Source organism: Lissotriton helveticus, chromosome 4_1 (genome assembly GCF_964261635.1).
Source record: "Lissotriton helveticus chromosome 4_1, aLisHel1.1, whole genome shotgun sequence".
NCBI lineage: Eukaryota > Metazoa > Chordata > Amphibia > Caudata > Salamandridae > Lissotriton > Lissotriton helveticus.
Genome location: NC_136063.1, coordinates 1430731062 through 1430757729, shown reverse-complemented (window position 1 = coordinate 1430757729; position 26668 = coordinate 1430731062). Strand labels below are relative to the sequence as shown.

Sequence of the window (26668 nt, the reverse complement as noted above, 5' to 3'; positions counted from 1 at the left end):
GAGTGCATAGGGAGTGCAGGGTGCATAGGGAGTGCAGAGTGCAGGGTGCATAGGGAGTGCAGAGTGCAGGGTGCATAGGGAGTGCAGAGTGCAGGGTGCATAGGGAGTGCAGAGTGCAGCGTGCATAGGGAGTGCAGAGTGCATGCAGAGTGCATAGGGAGTGCAGAGTGCATAGGGAGTGCAGGGCGCATAGGGAGTGCAGGGCGCATAGGGAGTGCAGGGCGCATAGGGAGTGCAGGGCGCATAGGGAGTGCAGGGCGCATAGGGAGTGCAGGGCGCATAGGGAGTGCAGGGCGCATAGGGAGTTCAGGGTGCATAGGGAATGCAGAGTGCAGCGTGCGTAGGGAGTGCTAGGGAGTGCATAGGGAGTGCAGAGTGCATAGGGAGTGCAGAGTGCATAGGGAGTGCAGAGTGCATAGGGAGTGCAGAGTGCATAGGGAGTGCAGAGTGCATAGGGAGTGCAGAGTGCATAGGGAGTGCAGAGTGCATAGGGAGTGCAGAGTGCATAGGGAGTGCAGAGTGCATAGGGAGTGCAGAGTGCATAGGGAGTGCAGAGTGCATAGGGTGTGCAGGGCGCATAGGGTGTGCAGGGCGCATAGGGTGTGCAGGGCGCATAGGGTGTGCAGGGCGCATAGGGTGTGCAGGGCGCATAGGGAGTGCAGGACGCATAGGGAGTGCAGGGCGCATAGGGAGTGCAGGGCGCATAGGGAGTTCAGAGTGCATAGGGAATGCAGAGTGCAGCGTGCATAGGGAGTGCAGAGTGAGTAGGGAGTGCTAGGGAGTGCATAGGGAGTGCAGAGTGCATAGGGAGTGAAGAGTGCAGAGTGCATAGGGAGTGCAGAGTGCATAGGGAGTGCAGAGTGCATAGGGAGTGCTAGGGAGTGCATAGGGAGTGCAGAGTGCATAGGGAGTGCATAGGGAGTGCAGAGTGCAGAGTGCATAGGGAGTGCAGAGTGCATAGGGAGTGCAGAGTGCAGAGTGCATAGGGAGTGCAGAGTGCAGAGTGCATAGGGAGTGCAGAGTGCATAGGGAGTGCAGAGTGCATAGGGAGTGCAGAGTGCATAGGGAGTGCAGAGTGCATAGGGAGTGCAGAGTGCATAGGGAGTGCAGAGTGCATAGGGAGTGCAGAGTGCATAGGGAGTGCAGAGTGCATAGGGTGTGCAGAGTGCATAGGGTGTGCAGAGTGCATAGGGTGTGCAGAGTGCATAGGGTGTGCAGAGTGCATAGGGTGTGCAGAGTGCATAGGGTGTGCAGAGTGCATAGGGTGTGCAGAGTGCATAGGGTGTGCAGAGTGCATAGGGTGTGCAGAGTGCATAGGGTGTGCAGAGTGCATAGGGTGTGCAGAGTGCATAGGGTGTGCAGAGTGCATAGGGTGTGCAGAGTGCATAGGGAGTGCAGAGTGCAGAGTGCATAGGGAGTGCAGAGTGCATAGGGAGTGCAGCGTGCATAGGGAGTGCAGAGTGCAGCGTGCATAGGGAGTGCAGAGTGCATAGGGAGTGCATAGGGAGTGCAGAGTGCAGAGTGCATAGGGAGTGCAGAGTGCAGAGTGCATAGGGAGTGCAGAGTGCAGAGTGCATAGGGAGTGCAGAGTGCAGAGTGCATAGGGAGTGCAGAGTGCATAGGGAGTGCAGAGTGCATAGGGAGTGCAGAGTGCAGAGTGCATAGGGAGTGCAGAGTGCATAGGGAGTGCAGAGTGCATAGGTGTTAGACGGGGACCTGGAGGGTCGGCCGAGCACAGTGATCGCACAGACAGGTAACTTCCCCCCCACAGATGGACACAACACAAAGATCAGGGTAACACCTTTTATAGGCACTTCTGGTAGTAGAGTGGTACGATACAAGGCGATCAGGACACGATGATCCTCTCAATTCTAGTCTCTAGTAAGGGAAGGGGGTAGCGGGACAGTCTTGGTACCCACGGGTACTGAGGTGTAACGGTGATAGCTCACAATCCTCGAGCTCGGTGTTCGGATGGGTCAGACCGCGGCAGCGCCGGCAGGTCCCGAAGAGGTCGTAGGTGGCAACGGGCCGCGGCAGCGCCAGCAGGTCCCAACGAGGATGAAGGTTACAACGGGCCGCGGCAGCGCCAGCAGGTCCCACGAGAATGCAGGTTGCAACGGGCCGCGGCAGCGCCAGCAGGTCCCACGAGGATTTAGGTTACAACGGGCCGCGGCAGCGCCAGCAGGTCCCACGAGGATGAAGGTTGCAGAGGGCCGCGGCAGCGCCAGCAGGTCCCACGAGGATGAAGGTTGCAGAGGGCCGCGGCAGCGCCAGCAGGTCCCACGAGGATGAAGGTTGCAGAGGGCCGCGGCAGCGCCAGCAGGCAGGACAATAGTTCACAAGGCAGGGCTGTGGCAGCGCCAGCAGTCCGTCAAGGATGAGTTCGTCGCGGTGTCTCTCGACTCCAGGATACAACTGCCTTCCTGTCCTGGGGCTGCCTCAGTTATAGGTCTGGCGCCCTTTGATGTCCGGACCCTCGCTCTTGGAGGTCGGGAGGTCTGGGATGAGGGAGTCCAGACACCCAGCAGGGGGGTGGAGCCAGCGCCCGAGGAGGCTGGGGGTGCTCGGCACCTGGCGGGGGAGAGCCATCGACACTTCGTACTCCCATTGACCTGCCAAGTGGGCCGTTCACCTCCTGGGTGGAGGGTGGTGCCGGGATGTCGGGGCCTGGCCAGGCCCAGGGTTGGGGTCGGGCTGAGGCCGCGCGGCCGCGTGGGGCCGTGTCCAAGATGGCGGCTGGGCCGGGCAATGGTGCTGACGGTGGCCCGGGCCCTGTCCTGCGGGGAGGGAGCGAGCCCTTCATGTGGCCTGTCCAACAATAGGGAGTGCAGAGTGCATAGGGAGTGCAGAGTGCATAGGGAGTGCAGAGTGCGTGCAGAGTGAATAGGGAGTGCAGAGTGCATAGGGAGTGCAGAGTGCAGAGTGCATAGGGAGTGCAGAGTGCAGAGTGCATAGGGAGTGCAGAGTGCAGAGTGCATAGGGAGTGCAGAGTGCATAGGGAGTGCAGAGTGCATAGGGAGTGCAGAGTGCATAGGGAGTGCAGAGTGCATAGGGAGTGCAGAGTGCATAGGGAGTGCAGAGTGCATAGGGAGTGCATAGGGAGTGCATATGGAGTGCAGAGTGCATATGGAGTGCAGAGTGCAGAGTTCATAGGGAGTGCTAGAGAGTGCAGAGTGAGTAGGGAGTGCTAGGGAGTGCTAGAGAGTGCAGAGTGAGTAGGGAGTGCTAGAGAGTGCAGAGTGACTGCAGAGATTAAGCTAATGGCAATGTAAATGACAATGCCATTTATTTATCTGTTTTCAAAACCAACACATAAATACAAATTTTGTCATTTACAATGCCAATAACTCTAACTTTTCCAAAGGCGAAACCATTGCATTGTAAATGCTTGTTTTTAAGGCCTTTCCATTTACAATGCTAATGCTCCAAAACTCGCAGTTTCGAGACCTATTGCATTGCAAAACCTTGTTTCCATTGGGAGCCAGTGTAGGGACTTTAGGCAGGGAGTCATATGTGTCCTGGAACCGGACCTAAGTACGGCCCTGGCCACCGCGTTCTGTACAACCTGTAGGCGGCTTAATAGGTATTCAGGAAGGCCCAGGTATAGCACGTTAACATAGCCCAACCTTGACATGATCAAGGCTTGGACTACAGTCTTCCTATGCGAGATGGAAAGTATAGGGAGAAAATTCCTCATAGTTTATAGTAGCCCGAAACAGGTACCTGCCCCGGATTGAACCTGGGACTTCATGGACATATCCGCATCAAGTTTCACCCCGAGTCTTTTTTACCGTGGTAACTGGGCTTACAGCGGGGACACATTTTGGGGCCACCATTGTCGCCATTCATCTCCAGGAGTGTGGCCAAAGAAGATATTTTCAGACTTGTCCGAGTTGCATAGCAGTTGGTTTTGTTTGAACCAGGCAAACACCTTTGTCAAGCATGTGCTTATATCATTTCCCATTAACACCTCGTCTTTTTTACAGGTTAACAACAGCTGGGTGTCGTCGGTATACGATATAATTTTAGCTCCGTGCTGTTCTGCTATGAGTGCAAGAGGGGCCATATAAACATTAAACAGGGTTGGACTTAACACAGAGCCCTGTGCTACTCCTACATTCAACGAAGGAATGTTGGCCAAGAAGGGGGGGACCAAACAGTTTGCTGGCGGCTTTCCAAAAAGGAGGAGAATCACCTAAAAACCGTGCCCCCAATGCCGCAGTCCTGGAGTCTGCGCAGAAGTAGCTTTTGGGGCATGGTTTCGAAAGCCGCTGATAGGTCCAATAGTATCCATACGGCCTTACCTCCTCTGTCTAGAGTCACCGAGACTTCCAAAAGGGCTGCCTCCGTACTGATGTTGGCCCTAAACCCTGACTGGCTAGGATGTAAAACCTGAGAAGACTCTACGAAGTCCGTGAGGACAACATTGACATACTTCTCCAAAGCCTTGGCAGCAGTGATATTGGTCTGTAGTTGCTGGCTACAGAGGGGTCTGCTGAGGTTTTTTTTAAAAGCTGGAGGATCCTTCCAGGTTTCCAATTGTCTGGCATCAGACCTTCAGATAGGGATAGGTTCAGGACTCTGTTGACGGCTGGATTTAATACCTCGGCAATAGATGCCAGAGTTTTAGCTGGACAAGGGTCCCCTGGGGAGCCGGATTTCAATGCCTTCAAAATTTTCAGTGAAGTGGCCGTGGGAACCTCCTTGGACGCTGCTTAATGTGATGGTTGTCTTACCACAATTACTATATCATCTCAAAATTACCCATCCATTGTACCTCACTTCTTTACCTTAGTTGAGGCATAATTGATGGAATTTCTGCGGAGCTGCAGTCTTCCGAAGTTTGCTTTGGCATAATGTTTGAAATCCACCTTTCAATGAGGTATAGCAGCCACATACATCACCTCCTTATATGACATTTCATCTCATTATTTAAGATGAATGGTGGTTTGGCAAAAAGGGGGGGAGGGGGTGGCTTTTGCATCTGACAGATGAGTAATGCAGATTACATAGATTACTCCACCCTCCTCTATTGCGACTCAACCTCCCTCCTTCCCATTCCGGCCACCAAGGTCAATTTAAGGCTATACATCTGAAGTATTTACACAGAGCGTATTACACATGTTGTGTGAAAGATGGCTATAATACCCTCAATGCACTTTCTAAGATGTTTCATGGGTGACCTGCTGAATGCATGTAATGTTCGAATATTTGATCAGAGCCTTATTTTCTTTGATTGTTGAAAATGCAATCACATGTTTTCCAAAAGAAAAAAAAATAGGCTTGAGGTCAGCCCCCTTCAGCCATTTAATATTAGCATTTTTTAGTACTTGCAATTGGCTGAGTGGGCTAGGCTTAAAGCAATTGTATTTCCTTAAAAATTACATGGAACTTAAAGTAATGCCCCGTAGTAACCTCGCCAATGTGCTGTCATTTGGTGACCCATAGATCAGGTACTTCACTTCATGAGGCGCAAGAAGGTGAGATGCAAGCATGCCTTTTTATCAATCAAGACCACATGTCAGTATTAAATCTGCTTAAAAAAAGGCCAGATGTATGTTCGTAAGATGGAGGGAGAGAGGCAGCATTTCTGGCTTAAGTCATTGTGAAGGTACCCAACTGTAATGGATAGTGCCAGGAGAACAAGGTATTTGTGCTGACATTTGTCAGCCAGAGTAGTGAAGCGGGTATAGTCTGCATCATTCCTTGTAGTTGCAGTACTCTGCAGAAACACAAGCCACAACATAAGCAATCGCATCATGACTAGACAAAGTTATTAATTTACATTTTAATTCCATTTATTAGATAATACAAAGCCAAACATGTTTTTCACCATGCCATGATATTCTGTATATTTATTTTATTTTTATTTTTTTATAATTCTTTTTATTAAAGAGTATCGGCATAACACATCACATCATCACAAGTGCAGGAGGCAAAACAACCTCCAGGTTTCCGACCTGGGTCACGGAGAGTCAATTCACAGTGAATAATATATGAACATTAGGGTGTAACAAGAGTCTCCTCTTCATTCAGGGTTGCAGGTGGAGCGCAAATATTCCCTCTATATGAATTCCAAGGTCTCCCCACTCTGGCCCATTTCTTGGGACACCCTCCTGCGACATAGACTGATTTTTACCGGAACATACACCAGTCCAAATCCTCCTTCCATTTACCTATTGTTGGCGGTAGGTGAGCCCCTCAGTTTTGTGCTATGTTCCTTTTTGCGATCTTTACCGCCAAGGTTGCACACTGTTTGGTGTAAGAGGTGAGGTCTGTTGGTTCCCAAATGTTTAGGAGGCACCTACATGCTTCGGCTGCAAATTGACCGCAAGCACCTCACAAAGAATATGGTGTAAAGCCTTCCAGTATGTCTGTATGTGAGTACAGTCCCATATAATATGGATAAATGTGCCTACCTCTCCACACCCCCCTCTACACTCCCCACTATCTGTTCTGCCCATACGGATCAATCCCGGCCCAGTGATGTAAATCCTATGCAGGATTTTAAGTTGCACCAATCGCAGCATGGCCTGGATCGCTACCTCTCTCGGGGAGGAGAACACCTCTTGCCAGTCTTCTTCCTTCAATTCTAGGCCATCTCTAGTTTATTTGTCTTTGAGGGACTGGAGTGGATCTTCCATATTATTTATTAGTTTTTTGTATATCAGGGAGATGGTTTTTTGGGGAGGTGGCCGTCAAGCATTCTATCCTCCAAGGGGGAGGCATCAGGCAGGGGGTACTTATTAGCGAGATGGGTGTGAAGAGCGTGTCAAACCTGGAGGTACCAATAGCACTCAGTGTCTGCCATACCATATTGCTGTTGTAGGGAGGCAAAGGGGAGAATTTCGTCTTTGATCCAGGGGTCTTTAATCTGGAAAATTTCGATGAGGTCCTATTTATCAAACCCCTTGGTTTGCCACAGGTTTCCTGCTTTTCGGAATTCCAGAGGGGGGTAGTCGGAGTGAGTCTGCGGTCCCAACCCAGTTGTTTGTTCAAATCATGCCATATGCAGACTGAGTGCGTTGTCGGACCTGTAAGGGGGTACTTACGGGGCCTAGAATAGAGTGCTCTATTATAGTCCCCTCCTGGGAGAAGCCATCTATCCATGGCGTATCCTGGGTCATCAGGACGACCGTTCATCCCCTGGTTTATAGCAGCGAGCTGGGCCGATCAATAATATTTTTTAATGTCTGGGAGACTGATGCCTCCATCGTACCAATTAAGGGTGAGCTTTGCTTAGGCTATCCGGGGCTTACTGTCCCATAAGAGAGTTCTCTGGAGATTCTCTATTTCTTTAAAATATGTTTTGGGAACTGGATCCATTGAGTTCTGGATGGCATAAAGAACGCGGGGCAGAGCCATCAACTTGATTAGGACAGCTTTACCCAACACTACTTCTGATTCTAAGCAAAATCACCAAAAAGAAGAGCTCTACTATATTATGTAGAAAAACCTAAATAATTTTGTTAGACAAACCAGCTTTTTGTTGCTTTTTCGCCACCACACAAAGGCGATCCCATATCTAAATCAGGCATTGCAAGATGGATTGTGAAGCGTATCTAGACATTTTATGTGAAAGCAAAAAGAACTTTGATAATACCCCCAGAGCGCATTTAACTTGCAAAATAGGGGCTACTATGGCCTTCTTAGAGGATATTGTCCTAGCTGATATCTGTAAGGCAGCGACATGGTCTTTGCCGCACACATTAACCCAGGACTATTGCGTAGATGTGTTAGCGAGGCAGCAAGCTAATGTAGGCAAGCAGTACTTAAACACTTTTTCAAACAACTGTAACAGCTACAGGTTAGCCACCGCTTTGGGAGTATTCTGCTGTATAGTCCATGCAAAGAATGTGATCTATAGATCACATGCCTCAAACAGATAATGTTACTTACCCAGTAAGCATCTGTTCTTGACATGAAGAGCTGTAGATTCACATGTGCCCACCCACCTCCACGGGTACCTATAGTTGTTGCAGTTTCTTACATTACATACATATGCATTGACATCTGTATTCTACACTCACTAACTCCATTCTCACCCTCTGCCGGAAAACAATCTTACAATGGAGTCGAAGCCCATGCGCACTATCACTGAAAGGAAGAGTCACCTTATCTCGCGACTGAAAAGACGTCTTCGAAGAAAAACAACTTGCAAACATCCGGGCCCAACACTAGATGGCAGGAGTATGCAAAGCATGTTAATCTACAGCTCTACATGCCAAGAACAGATGCTAACTGGGTAAGTAACATTATCCTTTCAGAGCAAGACGATTGAAGAATCTAGCTTTAGTCACTGAGATAATGTGCATTGAGCAGTTGCCCAACGAAGTAGGCCTGAGAGAGACTTTAAACAAAGAAAAGTTGACGGTAGAAATTCTACGTCTTTACTAATTCCAGTGTCACTATTAACTCTGTAGATTCTCATCTCTCTTTCAAGCTCCGCAAACTCTTCCCTCTGTCTATTTTACAGAAAATTAATATAGTAGCAAGACCCAATTTTCTATGATTTCTGTATTTGCTTTAGACTATTTTCTGCATGTGCTGCAGCGTACTTGTTTAAGCTTGTCAAGTCTCTTATCTACACTTTAAAAAAGAAAGAAAGTAATGATGAGCTTTCAGTTGGCTGTCTATTTCCATGAAGTATGAATGTCTCGATATTTACATTTCTGCTTCCTGGCAAGATGTTCATGTTTGACTGACAAATCACAGCAGTTGTCCACGGTGAGCTTCATCGCACTAAGCCATTTTTCCATCATAATGTTCTTGATGTATCCACAATCCTTTTACTGTGTTATGACAAGGGAATGGTATTTCGCAGTAGAATCCTTTTAGAGGTATGCTGGCATTGAAGTCACCATGGTGTCTCCACCATGCTTAGGCTCAGGGTGAAACATGTTTTTATTGGAAATATGAAAGGACCAGCAGGATTGCTGTCGTAACATTGCAGACGCTGACTACCTCTGCGATGATTCTTCATTAAAGTAAAAATGTCTTTGCCCTTGGAGCGTAAGGATGAACGAAATAGGAGGACTTTGGTGACTGATAATCAAAATTGTTTTCAAAATTAGATACACCTAGATTAAGATTACAGAGGCAGTATTCTAATAAAGGGGCTGATAGCCCAAAACAGAAATGGTTCATAGGAGATTTGAGTACATTAAGAAACTAATGAACTCTTATAGAAAACCCAGTAGGAGACATTATTGAAAAGAAGATGAGGAGGAGGCCCTAAGGCAGCAAACCAAATTTTGTCAACATCAAACGTAGGACTGATATGAGTCAACTGTGGTTGGAGCTGGAGATTCTGTGGGATGGCTCTTTAATTGGATGTTTCATAGTAGTAATTTCAGCAGATTGGTCTTAAAGAATATGAACTAAGGACTGTTTAAGTGTTCTCGTGAAATAGTAGGCCTTACAAAGAAGGGCTGTCTTTGTAGATTGTACATGAGGTGAAAATGTCATATTTTGAAGGTAAATGATATACTCCTTAGTGTTTTTACAGAAAGTTGTGATGGACTAAATTTTTCAGTGGGCAAGTAGTAGGGACATATTTAAACAATAGAAGGAAGCACTCTGATGTTGTAGAGGAAGGTAAAATGAAGAGATTATGGAAAAAGTTTTGTTTTTTCGTATAACTTCTCAGTGTTACCAAAACGTAAAGGTTATTGCCATACTATCCCCATACTTGTGTGAAGTGCTAATGTTAATAAGTGGTTTCTGGAAATCGTTGGTGCATGAATGGCGCTGTACCACTCATGTCTCTTCAGTTCTCTTTTGTGTGTTCAGGTGTCGGGACTCTTGGCAGCCAGTTTAATAGTTTGTCATCCATATTTTTTTTGTGATTGTTAAAAAATTTCTAAATCTTTTCACAAAATGAGTACAAAGGTTTTAGGGTTTAAAAGCTGGATAATTTTAAAACTTTTATTTTTAAGAATAATTCCCATGACAACTTAATGCAGCGTTTGGAGAATCAGTCATCACAGCATGAAGTGCAGCATCTACATTTTCATGACAGGAGCAGAAAACAAGCATTTGTAATGCAATAGGTCTAGCATTTATGAGAGTTTGAGCTATTGGCATTGTAAATGACAATGACTTTTATTTATGTGCTGTTTTTAAACCGATAAATAAAATGCATTGTCATTTAGAATGCCAATAGCTTAAACTTTTGTTAAACTATTGCAAATGTGAGACCTATTACATTGCAAATGCGAACTAAAACATTTTTTAAAAAGCATTAGGAGAGAGCATGTCCTGCCTGTCCTGCAACAGCAGTCAGGACAAAGCTATTTAAGAAAATAGTGCTCGGAGGCTGGAATTAAAGCCTACCGAGCAACAACACACGTAACAGGGGCTGTCGCCATGGGAGGATGCAAAATTAAATATAGCGGTACTAAGGAGGGACTACTAAGCCTTTTGACCAATGAACAGCCACAGTTTACAGTGGACAATGACATAAGCCAATGAAAAATGTGGGCAGAGCTTAAAGTCCCTACCTCAATACAGCATACCGCACAGAGCAGCGCATGCGCTGCCAGGCTTGGCCTAAAAATCACCAAGTTTTTGTAGAACTAGTGTTACCGAAGGTGCATAATTTTTTCATTCATGAAATTTATTTATTTAAATATTTTTGAAGATGCCCTAACCCAGAGGAATTGAGGTGCTTTAGGATTAAGATTGGAAATACCTTAACAGGAGAAAGAATGTCTTCCGGAATCGCGACAAGGAATTCGGGGTAAACTGGTTTTTCAACTTAGCTTTTTTGAATATATGTTTCTTATCTTTAAAGTCTCGTGAAAAGTGATCAAATATGGCAACAGTCTTCTGGAAGGGTGACCTCCTAGTGAAATTGAAACAATTCACATAAAATATCCACTCAAAACGAAGGTTGAGCCATCACACAAAAGAGCCAAGATTATACACACATCTGCTCTGCCGCAGAGCATGGGCGGGCCTACTCTGCAGAAAGGTCATTTTGTACAATACCTTATGTTTTTGTTTCTACATTTGTCACCTACTTAGGCTACTGAAGAGACAGAAGATCGGGAAACACTGGCTCTGATGGCTGCTCGTAGTGAATATGAAGGCACAACAGATGGAGAAACCTACATTGAGAAATATACACGTGGTGTACTGCAGGTGGAGAACATTCTGAGTCTTGAACGACTACGGCAGGCAAGTATTATGCATCCGAAGACCGTCTCATGTTCTGAACAAGTAAAGCTTTAACAAGTTAGGGCATTCCTGATGTGCTTTTACATGTAAAACTGTAAAGTTTTTAACAAGGTTAATTATACATTTTTGCACACTGGAAGCCAGTCATTGAGCTTATGATCTGGCGTATATGTTGGACATTTTTCTAAGGGATGTTAGTGAAAACCTACTGTCCTGTATCAATAGGGTAATTGGCAGCTCTGCTGCTGTCACACCTGCTGGCACCTATGGATAACGTAGAGCATCCACTGCTGCTGTTAAGACTGCAGCGTCTGGTTGGTTTATTGAGCAGTTGTGACACAGAATGGTGTTCAACTTATAATATACATGTAAAGAGAAAACTGAATTGTTTTACGATAACTCTATAGCGTCTGATTGTGATTTCCTACAGTAAAGCCCTATCAAACCCTCTTTACTGTATATTTGAGAGTATATTTCCCTTCATCACTCTGAGAACCTACCACTGTTTGGAGTATGAGAGATATTTGTGTAAAGCTTCAGCATATATAACCTGTTATCTGTCTCGGTGAGTTGACTCATTGCAATATGAGACCTGAATTGAATGACATACCCACATTTTTAATTACTGTGTGGATGTCCTGAGTAACTACGTGGGGGTATGGTTATCTCACACCGCTACTTAATGTTGTAAGATCAATCTTTTTCAAACTCAACGTTTCATCATTCTGTGTCGGTCCATATCAGTTTTAAATACAATTTGCCCTACGACTATGGATTCTTGTTGCTTGGCCAAATCAGGATATGTCTGAAGCAGAGACCTGACTTGTATCAATTGCCTTTCAGTCAGTTTATCGCCATTTCAGTCTATATTGTTCCATGCTGAAAGATGCATCTGGGCCAAGAGTTACTGTTAATGTAGGTTGAACGCTAGGTTTTATTTTATTTCAACAAGTTAACTTTGATCAAGCCATGGAGCTTCTGCTTGGCTGCTGACTGAAGTCAAGCGCGTTGTTGGAGGAAGAAGTGCCCCCAAAACAACTCTAGGCTGACTTGCAGAGAAAGTACTGCAACATCCGGAGCCAAGCCAAGAAAAGGTGTCACCTGGTGGCTTGTTGGTCTGTGGTTTTTAACCCCGAAAAAGTAGGGTATTTTGCACGGGGATGATAAACTTTAGCTAACAATTCTGATATTGAGTCAAACCAAAAATTTCTCAGGGTCAGCCATCAGCTCAAGGGTGTCTCTTTTCAGTAGATCACTCTAGCCACATCTAATGACTATAGTTTACAGCTGCTGTCTGCTTCCTGCTCTCTTCTTGCTGACAATGAGTTATTTCTTATTATATTATACAGAGCCCCACTTCCTCTTGCCATCAATTAAGCTACAAAAATCTTTTTTATTCAACACCACCTGTTACCAATCTGCTGCATCATTGTCTGCAGCCACCTCCAGCTGAAATCAGCAGGTAGTGCTTTCCAGCACGCACGAACAGAAGCTTTCAAAAAGAAGGGGGAAGTGCTTGACGCACTTTTTGTTCATTGAAAACTACAACAATAGTATTTCTCCACAGCACACTGATTGGACACCATTAGAAAAGATATTGTAGAGAAGGCTGGGGACATGGGTTCTCGTATTCTAGGCAAGTGATTAGCGTGCTACTGTAATTGGTTCCTTGCTGCTTTTGCAGTCCACCTGCTGTCTTCACTTTGCAAAGTGTGTTTCTTTAAAGCAGCACTCAGACTGCAAAACGTAGATCAGTCAGACAGAGGATCTTGTCATACTTCGTTTTTTTCAGGGAGGGTATTGCACTCTGAGTACAATCATGTCTAAAATGTATATCTCACAAATAATTTATTTTCTTATTTTGAGATTTTTACAAAACTTTAAAACACTCTTCTACCAGAATACATTTGCTTATGTCTCTAATTCATCATTAAAAAATGCATTTTTTTTAGTACAGTTTATAGTTTGTGGGTTGGCTGTCACAAGGTACAGCCTTTGACGTTTGGTGTTTGCAGACAACACATTTCGTTGTCATCCTTGCTTCTTCAGGACTGCATTGTGATCAATAGTATTCAGCTAGGATACATTTTGTGATCACAGATATCTATATAAACGGAGTAGAGAGAAACCAATAAATGTTCAGTCTGTAATACATTACAAAAGCAATCCCTTGCTGAGAAACATATTTGCTAAAAGTAAACATTCAATAAGAGAACTCATCATAAGCAAAAATGTCAGTACAGGAAGATGAGCACCACTTTGTAAATATCTGCCATAATATCCAATACCCACATTGTGACCCATAAACATCTATTTGGGTGTTTAGTGTCCAATATGAAGTACCAGTTAGAATGGTACACAGCAGAAATTCCGAATCTTATTTCCCAAAAAAAGGGAAAGAATTCAGTTTGTTGTTTCTTTATTTTATAGATATAGTTTCAACTGAATGGAAAAGGGAGCAAGCAGTAAGGAGACCAAGGGCATCCACAGGTGTAAGGTAATAGCCTTACTCATTGGTAACGCAGTATCAAGAAAAAGGTATTCATATTAATGATCAAGCAAGTAAAGCTTCCGCCTGAAGTGCATGACCCATTTTTTGTTCATTGAAAATTACAACAATACGGTTTCTCTGCAGTACGCTGCTTGGATACCATTAGCAAAGATGTTGTATAGAAAGCGGGAGATACAAGTCCTAGTTTTCTGGACCTGTTGTCAGTATACTACTGTAATGTGTTCCTTGCAGCTTTTGCAGAGTTCCTGCTTTCTTGACCTGACAAAGTGTGTTTATTGAAAGCAGTACTCCTTACTCAAGCTGCAGAATGCAGGTCGTTCAGATAAAGGATCATGCCAGTTGAAACCTTATCATACAAACTCCATAATACTATTACCCTTGCCATGTAAGCAAGGGCTTGGTGGAGTGGCAGTGTAGTTGTGATGTGCTGTGCTGTGGGATTTAATCTTCATATGTGTCAAAATGTCACTGTAAAGTGACAAAGTAGTCTTCTCTATTTATCTTTCCCCATATTAATTTCTGGATTATAAATGGACACAAGCTTGGAGACGGACAATAGTGTATTGTTTTCTTGATCAGCAGCATAGACATTTCAATCAGTCATATCCAGAGGCAATAATTGTAACTGAAGTAGCCCTTGCAAGGTAATGATCATATAAAGGATCCCTGTGCGAACAGGGTAGCTATTGACACAATCGGCTGCAGCTCTAGGAAGTAAGAGTGTTTCCCCTGCCATTCAGACCTTTAATCCTCTAAAGTCTACTTTGTAGTACATTCATTGCTTAAGTACACCAGCTGTTGCAGGTGATGGCCAGTTGCACTCATTTATAAAGATCAGGACTTGATTTTCATCATTAAACTTTGACCCAGGGGAAAAAAAGAGGAAAATGAAGGAGAAAGAGGAGGATGGCAAACCAGTGACAAAAGGAGAAATTAGAGATAAAAGGGATCTCCAAGAGTGAAATAAAAAGACTGCAACTGCATGGAGGTGGAAGAAAGTGACAGGAGGTAGAATCTACACTAGGCTGCCTTCTTAATCTTCACTCCCAGCATTCAGCAGTGCTAGCATTGGGCTTCTAAGAAAATCCTTGGTTTCCTACATGGTTAAATAATTATATGTAGGCTTTCCTGTTTTCAGTTTCTATTTTTGGTAAATTCTGGTGGTTTTTTTTCAGTGTTTTCAATATCTTAAAAAACAGTTGTTATCAGTGGTTACACATTTTCGCGCCACTAAAAACAACAGAAAAAGTGTTTTTCCGGTGTTTATGGAACGTTTAGCTTTTATTTATGCTTGCTTTCTTCACTGAAAGAACATGGTATATAGACAGTGTACTTATAGTGTATATGAGGTCCAAATAGATTTTTGCAAATTAATCTTATTGTAGTAAACCATACAATACTTCTTCAGTGAATCTTTGGGTCATGTGCGCTCGCTCTTTCCTTCCCATGTAAACTTCCTTGAAAAGGCCCTCTTAGCATTCTTAGCCCATTGGGCTGAGAACCAGCAGCTAAGGGACACAGTTGGGATGACTCTTTCTTTGATGCCACATAAAGCACGAAATGATAAATATTTGAGATTTAGTTCCTGTGCATTAGAAACCAGTGCACCAGAATGGACTAAAAAGTCAATAGCATCCCTCATTAACTCTTAAGTTTGTAAAGAGGCTTTCAGCATACCATCTAACAAGTGGCAAGGATCTACTACAGGGAATCACTTCAGCTCGGGTATCAATTTTGACAGGTCATCACACAACTTTTTTATATACGTAGCTGAATCACTGCAAATACAAACAATATCACTCTAATCTTTGTTGAACTTGGAAAGAACCTTTTTTGCAGATCATTACAAGTGACACTGCATTCCATGTTTTCCAAAAGTCTGGTGTCATGTTTTCACCACTATCCCAGATGCTTGGTGATATATATACTTGTCACTATACCTTGCATTGAATGTTTAAAGCCTGAGGTATTGGCAATTCACCTACTATCAATACTGACCCACTAGAAACTATGGTCTGATGTGTTAAGGGTTTTTACCCATTCTCTGTGGGTAAATGTAATGACACATATTAGGAAAGATTTTTATGAAACCAGCCATTTTACCTATCGGTGAAAGAATGAAATGCAGCCAAAATATCAAATATGAGTTTGATATTTCCTGATTCTCTATAGTTTATAAAATAATTAAACTAGACCTAAAACATGAAATTAAACCCTGCATTTTAGACCAAAGGCCACAAAACTGAAAAAGTAAAAGGAAGAAGAAACAATATTTTAGTGGCATCCCTAAAGAACAAAACTCAAGCAGAATAATGTTAGCCAGGCCTTCCAACTGCTACTTGTATAACAAAGTTACATTGTATTGACCCCTTCAGGAAGAAAAAATTGACTTTCACTCTCTTTTTCCTTTCTTTGAATGGCATTTAGTTTGTGGTTGTCCAGGTGTTTTTTCAGTGTTTATATGTTTTCACCGGTGAGGGCTATTTTTCTTTCAGTGGGGTTTTATCAGTTATTATAGGTTTAAACCTAAAACCCCACAGCCTAATTATATGTCTAGAACACTGTGAGGCAGAGTGTTAGTGTAACTTGTATCCTCCGCTCATTTCGGGTGATTCGAGCCAAGTACTTAAATTGCGGAGAACATGCTTCAAGTTTGAACTGCAGATGTTGCTGGGAGCGGGAATTGCACCTTCCAGCTCTAGAAGCCTTCTTCAGAGTATGCATTTTGTCTTTAGTAAGTCTGTGCACTGTAGGCAAAATGGTAATTTTTCCAGGAATCATTTCACATAAAAAGCGCATTGCCCTGGAATGCGCCAAGGGGAACCTTTAATTGGACCTGTGCTGGGCCCTCTCACAATAAATGTGCTGTCTATGGCCTGCAGGCAGGTGCAGTGAGTTCACCCGCCTGCAGATGAGGCCTGGGGCATCCATAGGAACCCTGTTCCACCTTTTCAAGGTGCGCCCTTGGTGAGCATACTGACTGCACCACCTCTATGTGTGTGCACAGTCCCTGCGCTGTCTAATGGCATTTTCGCAGCTGTCCCCATGTCTATAATACTTGGCTGATTCCGACAGTGTTTCCTCATTTGCATTGGACCACTACTCCATGAAAATGAGGGAACGCTCTCTTGAGTTTGCACTACCACTATATGTGTGCCAGTGCAATCTGCATAATTGTCTGTGGCTTTTTATGTAATATCAAAGTGCCCCAGCGGCACAAAAAGTGGGTGCACCCGCCATTGTGCCCCTGGGCCCTTTAATAATATGGCCCCAAGTGTCCTAATAAGAAGGATCCATAAACTAATTGTGTGTTTGATCGACAACTTTCTTTATACTGTTTCTTTCTAAGACCCTCGATTACGTACAAAAGCACCTCCTCCTATGCACAGAAGCATGTGAATTGTCTACACATAGTCTGCATCTGCAGTCAAGTGGTGCATGCCGTGAGTCCCTTGCTCAGGGGCGAGTGGTCCACCCCAATGGCCAGCAACAGTGACAGCTGTACGAAGTGTGAGATTCACGAGTGTTCTGGCCACACTAAGGAATGGCGCCAGTGATGCGACTGCCAAAAGCTACAGAGTCCTCATAGAGGCGTCACCAGAAAGGGCCCGCTTCGATGCGCCTTCGTGTGTGGCAGGGCGCTGCAGCACTATCAGCCTAAAGTGTCACCAGGTAACCATGTCAGTCAATGAACGTAGGGGAGCAGCCTATAGTGGGGACCGCTTGCACCTTCCAGGAGGAATTATGTGGCACCGCAGCATGAGAAGCACCCGGCATCTGGTCGTGTGCAACAGCTCATGCTTGTGAACAGACGGTGCTTGTTGCCAACAGTCCACAGCCCGATTTGTATTCCAGACACCCAGTAGCCGTAGCGCAACAGGGAGAGGAACCGTATCAGTGACGGGCTAGTGTCGCCCAACCACAGCGTGTAACACTAATCTCAAAAGGAGTTGCCCAAGCCTACTAGGAAGTTGAGGCAGGAGCTAGCCTTGATCCGGCCCCTGGACACTACCGCCCTCAAAACTAGCGCTGCATGTAGGGGAGGAGAGGCCAGCCCAACAGGAGAAACCCTGTGCACACGCCCCCAATCAGGCACCTCTCCTGGGTGATAGCCAGAAACCGTTCCTAGGATGCTTGATTCCGGTCCAGGGAAGACATGGCTTGGCAGTTCGGGCTGGACTGTTCCCATGAGGCACAGGGTCAAGGCTGATTTGCATATGGCCATGTCTGAACTGGGGTGGTGTGGAGTGCAAAAAAACGATGTACTGGGGTGAATGTATGACATTGTTCTGCATTCTGTCCATCAATTGTTGTTTTTGCACCTCTCCTGGGTGACCGCATCAACACCAGTAGTGGGACCACGGCCCGATCCAACCTCCAGGCCCCACCAGGTCCAGAGTGATCAGTAGCAGATGTAGTGTGGTAGCAGTGAGGATGAATGATTATAGCAGGACAGGTCCTGTGCGGGTATTACCATTTAAGTTTAGTGCTTAAACAGCTGTGCTGGCACCAGCGATGGGGCCTAGGCTTGACAAGACCTCCGAGCCCCAACAGTGCCCTTCCCACCTGCCTCAGAGATAACGTGGCTATAGCACAATGTTAGTACTTTTACTTTTTAAGCAATGGCTCCCAATCTGCGGCACAGCAAGGTCACAAGCACCAGGATTGGAGCCACATGCTCCACAGTTCAGGCCTGCCCACAGCTGAGCCTAGGCCCGATGAGACCTCCGGGCTCCTTTCAGCTGTCACATGCCGAAGGGGAAGTGGTGGTGCGGCAGCACAGCAGTTAATCCTGCTCACCTGAGTTTTTTCGCTGTGATAGATGACAGCGGGCACCAACAGCACTCCTCATGCATCCGATGTGAGTACCGGCTACATGTATATAGAGGGCAGGAGCCTCTGCTCTCCAATAGTTTTGGGAGGCGTACCACAGCAGCACCGCCACCTCAATGGACTCCGGCAGGCTGCTGAGCTGCACAGTCCAGGGGCACTCCTCCATCTGGGCAGGGTGCAACCAGGCCCTTGTTGAAACTCCCAATCCGGGACACAAAATGCCTCAGTGAAGTTATCAGCCACTGCAGGACGACTAGACAAGTAGAGTAGGGTGCCTGATGGTAATTAGGATTGGTGATGGATAAAGGGGGAGGTGTGTTGAGCCTCCCTAGTGTGCGGCCCTGCTAGCCGTGCCTTCGTTTTGATTCCACCTCGTGCCTTTTTCATCCACCACCAGACACTTCCTTCCCCCATTTTTTTCACCTGTAGGTTCTTTTTCATCCCTGCATTCTTTCTTTCTCCCTATTTCTCTCCTTCTTTCCCCCTTTTGTGTTTTTTCTCTCTTGTTCTCGGTCAAAGCCCGACAAGGAAAAATAAGTCCTGATCCCCAAAAACAAGTGTCTGCAACCACTGGATCAAATTAAGCACTGCCTGTGCCTCTTCTAATGAAATCAGCTGAGTTGCAACTAGGTCCAGCTTTCTTAGTTCTGTTAATGCTGCCCCCTAGGTACCCAATTCTCCATGTTTGGTCAAGAGGTAATGCAATGGTTCATGACCAAGTGGTTTGTTCAGGAGTGCCACTTTGCATTCAGGTATGGCCTGCCATTCTGTTAAATTAATGTAGATATTGAAAGAATCTCCCTGTAGTAGTCCTTCCTAAGTATTCACTCAAAACACTCTCCCTCTTCCTGACTTTGTGAACTGCAACTTGCCCTGGGCACTCACAATGGCATGAGCATGGTTTCCAAAGAGTGGACTATTCACCAAGTTCATATCCTCTTACTAAATGTTCTATGTTTTTGTTAATATTAGGAGAAGCATGTACGAAACATATAGACAAATATGTTGTTTTTAAGATATATAGTGTTCCCCAGCATAGGGCTATGAGCTGAACTGCACGTGCTATTATGCGTAGATCAAGTGTTACTGTTTGCTATATGTGGTGATATGTGAATGGTGGACACCCTTACCTGCTTTGCTGCCTGTTTTTCTTCTGCCACACTGCCTGGGGCTTGAGCCAAGTTTCAGCACATCACCGGCCATGGAATTGTGTTTGCGGTTGCCCCTGAGCGCGGAGCGGGACTGCCCGGGACTTAATTTCCCAGGGAGCAGTGCGCTCTCGCGGGAAGTGCAGCGTCACCTAAAGTCATCCAGCCGGCCCTCAAAACTGTCGGGGCTCCCTCTGCGCGGGACGCCCTTACCTGCTTTGCTGGCTCTTTTTCTCCTGCCACACTGCCTGGGGCTTGAGCCAAGTTTCAGCACATCACCGGCCATTAAATTCTGTTTGCGGTTGCCCCTGAGCATGGAGTGCGGACTGCCCGGGACTTCATTTCCCAGGGAGCAGTGCGCTCTCACGTGAAGTGCAGTGTCACCCAGCGTCATCCAGCTGGCCCTCAAAACTGTGTCAGGGCTCACGCGGCGTGGGACGCGCGCGGGCTTGCCTGGGCAAAGCCCGGGCACAGGGCGGGCCCGTCTGCGCTCGTCAGAGCCAGGAAGAGGCAGGGCTGGGCACCCCTCTTTCGATGAACTTTCTGTCCCCCAGGATCCGGTTAGCCTTTTGTTTATTATTTTTTTCATTTGTACAGTATTGTAGTGCTTTTTTGTATTCCATCAAGTTAGTATGAATAAGGCTAATCGCAAGGGAGCAGGAGACTCAGGGGTTGTGGGCACCCTGGATGCATTTCTCACATGGGCAGAGTCGTTCTTATTCATGAGATTGAGCTCACTGAAAGGAGACTCTCATTATATCCCCGCAGAGCTTCCTTCGGAGTCCAATTAACCAGTCCCCTACTCATACTTGAACCAGCAGTTGACTGTATGCCACCGGTGATCTCTCGGTCACAAACATCTCAGCCAAATAATTCCCTTGTGGTAGCTAGTAACTTATCCCCCTATTCCTTTCCCCAGCAAAGATCCTTACTGGACAACAAAGAACCTTGCAGAAAAAAGTTGGGGAGGCTCAAAATAAAAACCGGAAGGCAAGCGGCCTGCCACAAACCTCTCATCAGGCTAGTAAAGTGGCCAAAACAAAAGGGAATTGTCCAGGTAAAGAGGGAGGTCCAAATGTTGCTCCAGCACCAGGCACCCCGAGTCACATAGGTGACATGGATGTGACTAACAGTAGACAGGTGTCTAGCAACTTCGAAGATTCCATCATAGCTAAACTAGGAGAGAAAATTGCAGCCATGCTAGATCCTTTACTAACCAAACTGTCTGAAATAGATATGAGATTGTCCAAAATGGAGCAACACCTTTCTTCCCCAACACCTACCCAGAGAGAGGGAAAGCAAGGATCCTCTATTGAACCTAGACTGGCAGCGCACAGCACAAGCAAATCCACCAACGAGGCAGGTAGTAGCGCTAATGTTATAGTACCAGTCTCTAATGTAAACTCATGTAGTTCACATACCATTCCTCCCAACGCCGCCCATAGTAGGGAACGTTTGGGGCGCCGCGACATAGGGACGCTGCAGGGTGTAAACGAGAATCCTAGTAAATGTCTTAACTTACCGCCTGAAGCCACACCATATACCATTATACTTTCTAATGTGCCAGTTCGTTCTCCAGGTGGTATTGAACATTGGGCATCGCTAAAGAACAAAGCCCTCCACCTGTTGAACACTAGAACTGGGTTGGGTAACTGCCTATTCCATGAATTTAAAATGATCCGCAGAGTTGCATGGGTAGGGAAAACTCGAAATCCTTTAGTGGTGACTGTGTGGTTTTGAGCTTTGGGTCCCCATTACTTGTCCAAACTATACTAGATAGGGCAGGGTCTAGGCATTTGAGTAGGGACAATATTCATATTTTGCCACTAGGTTTCTTTTATTGCACTATCTCACCGCAAATAGGGGCTTCCGATTCTGGGGTGACAATCGGTGTATGATATCAGCCAGGTTATGGAAACAACAACAGTGATGTTGCAGGATCCAAACTTGTTTCTTGGAACATCGCTAGGCTTCCACACAAAACAGCCTCTGCAGAATGGTCTACATTTTTCGAGGAGGCTGATGTATTGTTTTTCCAAGAGACCTGGGCAACGGATCTAGTATTTCGCCATGGCTACTTAAACTTTGCAAAGGTCGCGGAAAAAGGGCAACGCGGTAGACCCAAAGGGGATTGACCACTTGAGTTAGACAATGCGATCAGTATACGGTAGAGGAGCTCCACATCAATTGTAGGGACATCCTTATAATTAGGTTACACCAGGCTAAGGTCCCTGAAATGTTACCTATTAATGTTTATTCAAGAGGCCTGCAAGGTGGGAAAGCTTCCCCCAACTGTAGCTTCTTTAGATTTGTTTTTATTAGAACACAGAGGTGATAACGTCATAATAGCTGGTGATTTTAACTGCAAATTCGAACCTCTGGACATTTACGACATAAACCTTGGTGCAGAGGAGGATGCCAGTTGTCCATTCCCCCGTTAGAACTCCCTGTAATAAAAAAATGGTTGTGTGCAGCACTTCAATTAAAAGTTTTTTGCTTGGAACAAGGGGTTAGGGCTGCTAATGGGAGATCCATCTCTGACAAACTAGGTTCACATACCTTTAGCACTGGACTCCGTAACAGCAGAATACATTTTTTTCAACTCAATAAAGAGTTCTGGTCCAATCTTGTTGACATGGTGGTCTGCGAAAGACCCGAGAGTGACCACAACCCGCTTCTGCTCTCCTTATTACCAATGTCCATATCTCGTGGAGCCAGTATGGCCCCACGTATAGATTATGTGGAGGCCCAACTGACAAACGATACTAGACGTGTCAAGTGGGCAAATGTGCTTAAAAAGGATGAGCACATGAAGCAAATAAGTAACTTCGTAGTTAATGCTTTAGGTATTTTACAGACTTGCGTAACACAGGAAGAGCTCAACGTTAAAGTTGTGCAGGTCCATGAGGAACTGTTCATACAGCTCAAACGTTTTTTTTATTTCTAAAAGTAAAAAACCCACACCTCACTCCGGCTTTAAAGCCGCCGCCTGGTACGGCACTATTTGTCGCCTGGCCTGGCAATTAGGTCAAAAGACAGGGCAGAAATACGTAGGGCCAGGGCAGAATACAAGTGCAATATCGTGCCAAAAGGGACTGGGACGAACAGCACTGGGCAGAACTGCCAGAAGCATGTTCGGGAGAAACATGACTGCTTTTTGGCACTTGCTGAGGTGGGGTAGTGGGGCCCCTAACAAGGTCCCTTCAAATCATGTGGAACCAGACCAGTGGGTCTCACATTTTAAAACCCAGTTTGCATGTGCAGGCGACGTGCACGATTTTCTTGATATGCCACCCTCACCCTATATTTTACTAAGAAAGAGGTGGAAAATGCACTTCACTTAGTACCAAGAGGCAGGGCACCAAGACCCGATTGCATCCCCCCTGATCTGTTCCTCCACGATATCACCAACTGGGCATCATACAATCAGCTCCTAGTGAATGCCATTGCTAGTGGAGCACCCATGCCCGGTACTTAGGCAGGAGCAGAAAACTTCCCATTTTTAAAAAAGAGGATCGCACTTTACCAGGGAATTATAGGCCCATAAGCCTTATCGATTGTATACAAAAAGTATCGGCAAGGTTGGTACTAAGTAGGATTCAGACCTGGATGGAGGAATGCGACATCCTGTCTCACCTCCAGGTGGGGTTTCGGTCATGTACTAGTACCATCGACCAGGTGTTCAGGTTTATTCTTATTTATTGGCGTACCGTAGTTCTAGGGGGAGGCACCATTTACGTAGCCTTCGTCGACCTTAAGTCGGCCTTCGACCTCGTTCCCCGAACTAAGATGTGGCGCACTTTTTTGAAGCTAGGTATGCCGTTGGATATTCTGGCACTTCTGGTCAAGCTACATGCCGCTAACTACGCGCAGGTGAGAGGGGATGCGCAGGGAAGTATCACCCAAAAGTTTCCTGTAGAGAAGGGGGTTAGACAGGGGTGCGTTTTAGCACCCACCCTCTTCTCTTTATACATAAATGGGGTGGTGAACTATTTAGAGAACTTCCCAACTGATGCGCCGTCATTAGCCGGGCATAGGATACCGTTACTCATGTTTGCAGACAACACCCTCATCCTCTCCAAGACAAGGAAGGGCCTTCAATGTGCCCTCTCGAGATTCGAGGAGTTTTGTGAGGACCATGAATTAATTGTTAATGTGGACAAAACAAAATATATGGTCTTGCACAAACAAGACGATTGTGGGTAGAGTTGAAATGAAGGGAGGTACACTGGAACAAACTGACATTTTTTCCTATCTAGGGGTAAACATTGATAAAAAATTAAGGTGGAAGGCCCAAATAGAATTGCTCACAGTCAAGCACGCCCAATTGTCAGGTGCATTGCAAAAGGAGCAGAGATCCTCATATTCTAAACCTATTGCTCCTGTATTACAAATCTATCACACCAAAATTGGCGCCTCGATCCTATATGGGGCCGAGCTGTCGGTATATGCCAACTTGGACTCTTTGGTGTTAGCACAAAACAAATTCCTGCCTCCCACAGTCCACCCCGTTATTACCCCTATACTCGGATCTGGGCTGTCATTCCATTAGGGACGTGGCACATTACAGGCCAGTAGCATACTGGAGAAGGCTATGGGTGACCCCTGAGCTTTCACACTATGCCCAGGCTTTAAAAGACGTAAAAGAGGCTGACGTCACAAACAAAATTCCATGGTTAAGGTGTGTTAGAACTACACTCTGTGAGATGGGGATGAGCCGCCTATGGACTTCCCCCGCTGATACGGTCTTTCCAACCAAAACAGAGCTTAAGGTAGCATATTAGAATTTGATAACAATGAGGCGATTTGCAGCCCTTACTGTACCTTCTTTGTCCAGAGCCTTCCTTGATTTTAAGCACAAAGTAAAGTACGAAGGCTATTGGGATCTAATCACCATCCCCAAAGATAGGAAACTGTATCATCAGTTTAGGGTGGGTTCACTCCCTACCAATGCATCTATCAATAAATGGTGTAGCTCGAACAGCAGTAATTGCCAACATTGCGTGAATTCGATTGAATCAGCGATACACATTTTATTTGCCTGCCCAGCCTATAGTAAACCCAGGTTAAGATGGTTGAAACCCCTATGTTCGAACTTGGGGACCCGGTCCAGCAGCAAGGCATTTAGGATTCTCAATACATCTATGGAAGAGTCCACTGTGATCGCTGTTGCAAAGTTTCTGGGATGGGTGTGGGTAATTCGCTGGAAAGAAAGGAGCCTAAGGTAGATGCTCAGGTTTTGTATTAGCATTATGCACTTTATAGCATTGATATTGCATGTCAAGAAAGCAGCCGTTTTGTAACATGAAACAACGATAGCTGGTATCCCAAGCATTAGGTTTGGCAGGGCATTTTTAGAGTTTTTAATATATAACTGTATAACTTCGTAAAGTTAGAGTGGTTGTTCCAATATTAGATGAATTATTTTAATAGGTAAATTGGAAATATTTTGTCTTTATCGCTATGTGTATTCTGTATCAACTTTTGTGATTTTTAAAATCGAAATAAAGTTTATGAACTGAACTGATAACATTGATTCATTGAGGACTGGATCAATATTTGCAGTTTGTGTGTTACCAGGTATAAAGTAAGTTTCTGTAAAATAGAATCAAACTCTACTGCTATCTGCATACTCACTATTTAAAATGGAATGTATTGTCATCCCTTTTCCAGGCTGTCACTGTCAAAGAAGCTTTGTCCGCCAAGGTCCGACATATAAGAAGAAGCATCAGCACTCCAAATGTCCAACACGTAAGCCAGTTTCAAACACTATCTTGTATGTAAATATTAATTATTATTGTTTCATAGGGAAGAACATGGTTTCACTCACTTTGCAATTTTGCCCTTCTTGCTGCTTATTGGCATCATGCCTAGGTTTTCTGGCCACGTTCTGACCCCTGTCATAGTTTATCGTAGGTGCCCAACATTCTCAAAGCGATGACCCGTCCCAGTCACCTTTGCCCAACTTGTCACCTCCACTCTGCCCTTTACTCGACCCAATCCTCCAGGAGAGTTGCAGTATTTATCTACTTTCAAATTATCAGGATGAGAAAATGATAGAGTATGATTGTTCTGTTGAATAAGAGGATGATTCATAGACTGCAATAGTTGAATAAATTGAGTTTACATCCTAACTAGTATTAACGCTGTGATGAAGAGTTTGCGGACAATGTTACATTATAAATGCATGTACAAGGGTCAGCTGACAACATGATGTGCTGTGTTCTGTAACCTCTGATTGATAAAGTGTTTAGATCTGTTTTTAGTACATGTGGTATTATAGCTCTTCAATGTCTGATACTTCTGTGGTACAAAATTGTGTTTGAACTAGAGGGATTACTGAATGTTGACTAATCACGATAGGCGCGAATGACTGAATGATCTTATGTACGTATGATTGTGATGCACTGAGTTCCCAAGGTGAATTTTTTTGACTTGATAGTCTGGCAAGGTGACCTGTCCCCTTGGTCTTGATACCCAATTCTTCTTGCTTCAGGTCTTCTGATAGCATCAGCCTTTCTGTTATTCATCATCATAGTTGGCAGATTTTGAGAGTGAGCCATTGCCTTAAACACAAAGAATTATGTGCTCTAATTTTGAAAGATATACAAGACATCACTGACATTGTAGTACCTCTGATGGCACTGCAGAAATTGCAGGCTGGATGCCCGATATAAAATGGAGATCCAAGAGAGGTATGAAGAGGATTGTGCTGTGGTGGCTTCTAACCGCCAAGGAAGCTTTCCTAGCAAGATGGGGATGGGCTTGACCCTCCAGGGGGCTGGAATGGTGCAATTGGTACCATAGGCAATGGTCTGAGCTGGCCTTCGAAGCAATAGCTTAGACAAAGTTGGCAGAGAGAAGGAATACAGTGCTCACTTGTGTGTGGTGTTAGGCTTTTTTGCCGCGGATTTCAAGCATCTTACTGTCCGAGAACACACCTGATCCTTCCACAATACTTGCCTCTAGATTCTAGAGGAAGAAACATTTTTTT

The 26668-nt window shown here is 45.3% G+C and overlaps 1 protein-coding gene across 4 annotated transcripts in view; it reads left to right on the top strand.

The window, feature by feature from the left end:
- Nucleotides 1–26668, top strand: part of KIF13A (kinesin family member 13A) — an 836323-nt gene that overhangs the window by 676195 nt on the left and 133460 nt on the right. For all 4 annotated transcript variants that reach the window (XM_078687977.1, XM_078687975.1, XM_078687976.1 and 1 more), the window contains 2 exons: nucleotides 11029–11181; nucleotides 25348–25425. In XM_078687977.1, coding sequence (XP_078544103.1) covers nucleotides 11029–11181; nucleotides 25348–25425 — 231 coding nt within the window. The remainder of the gene's footprint in view (nucleotides 1–11028; nucleotides 11182–25347; nucleotides 25426–26668) is intronic.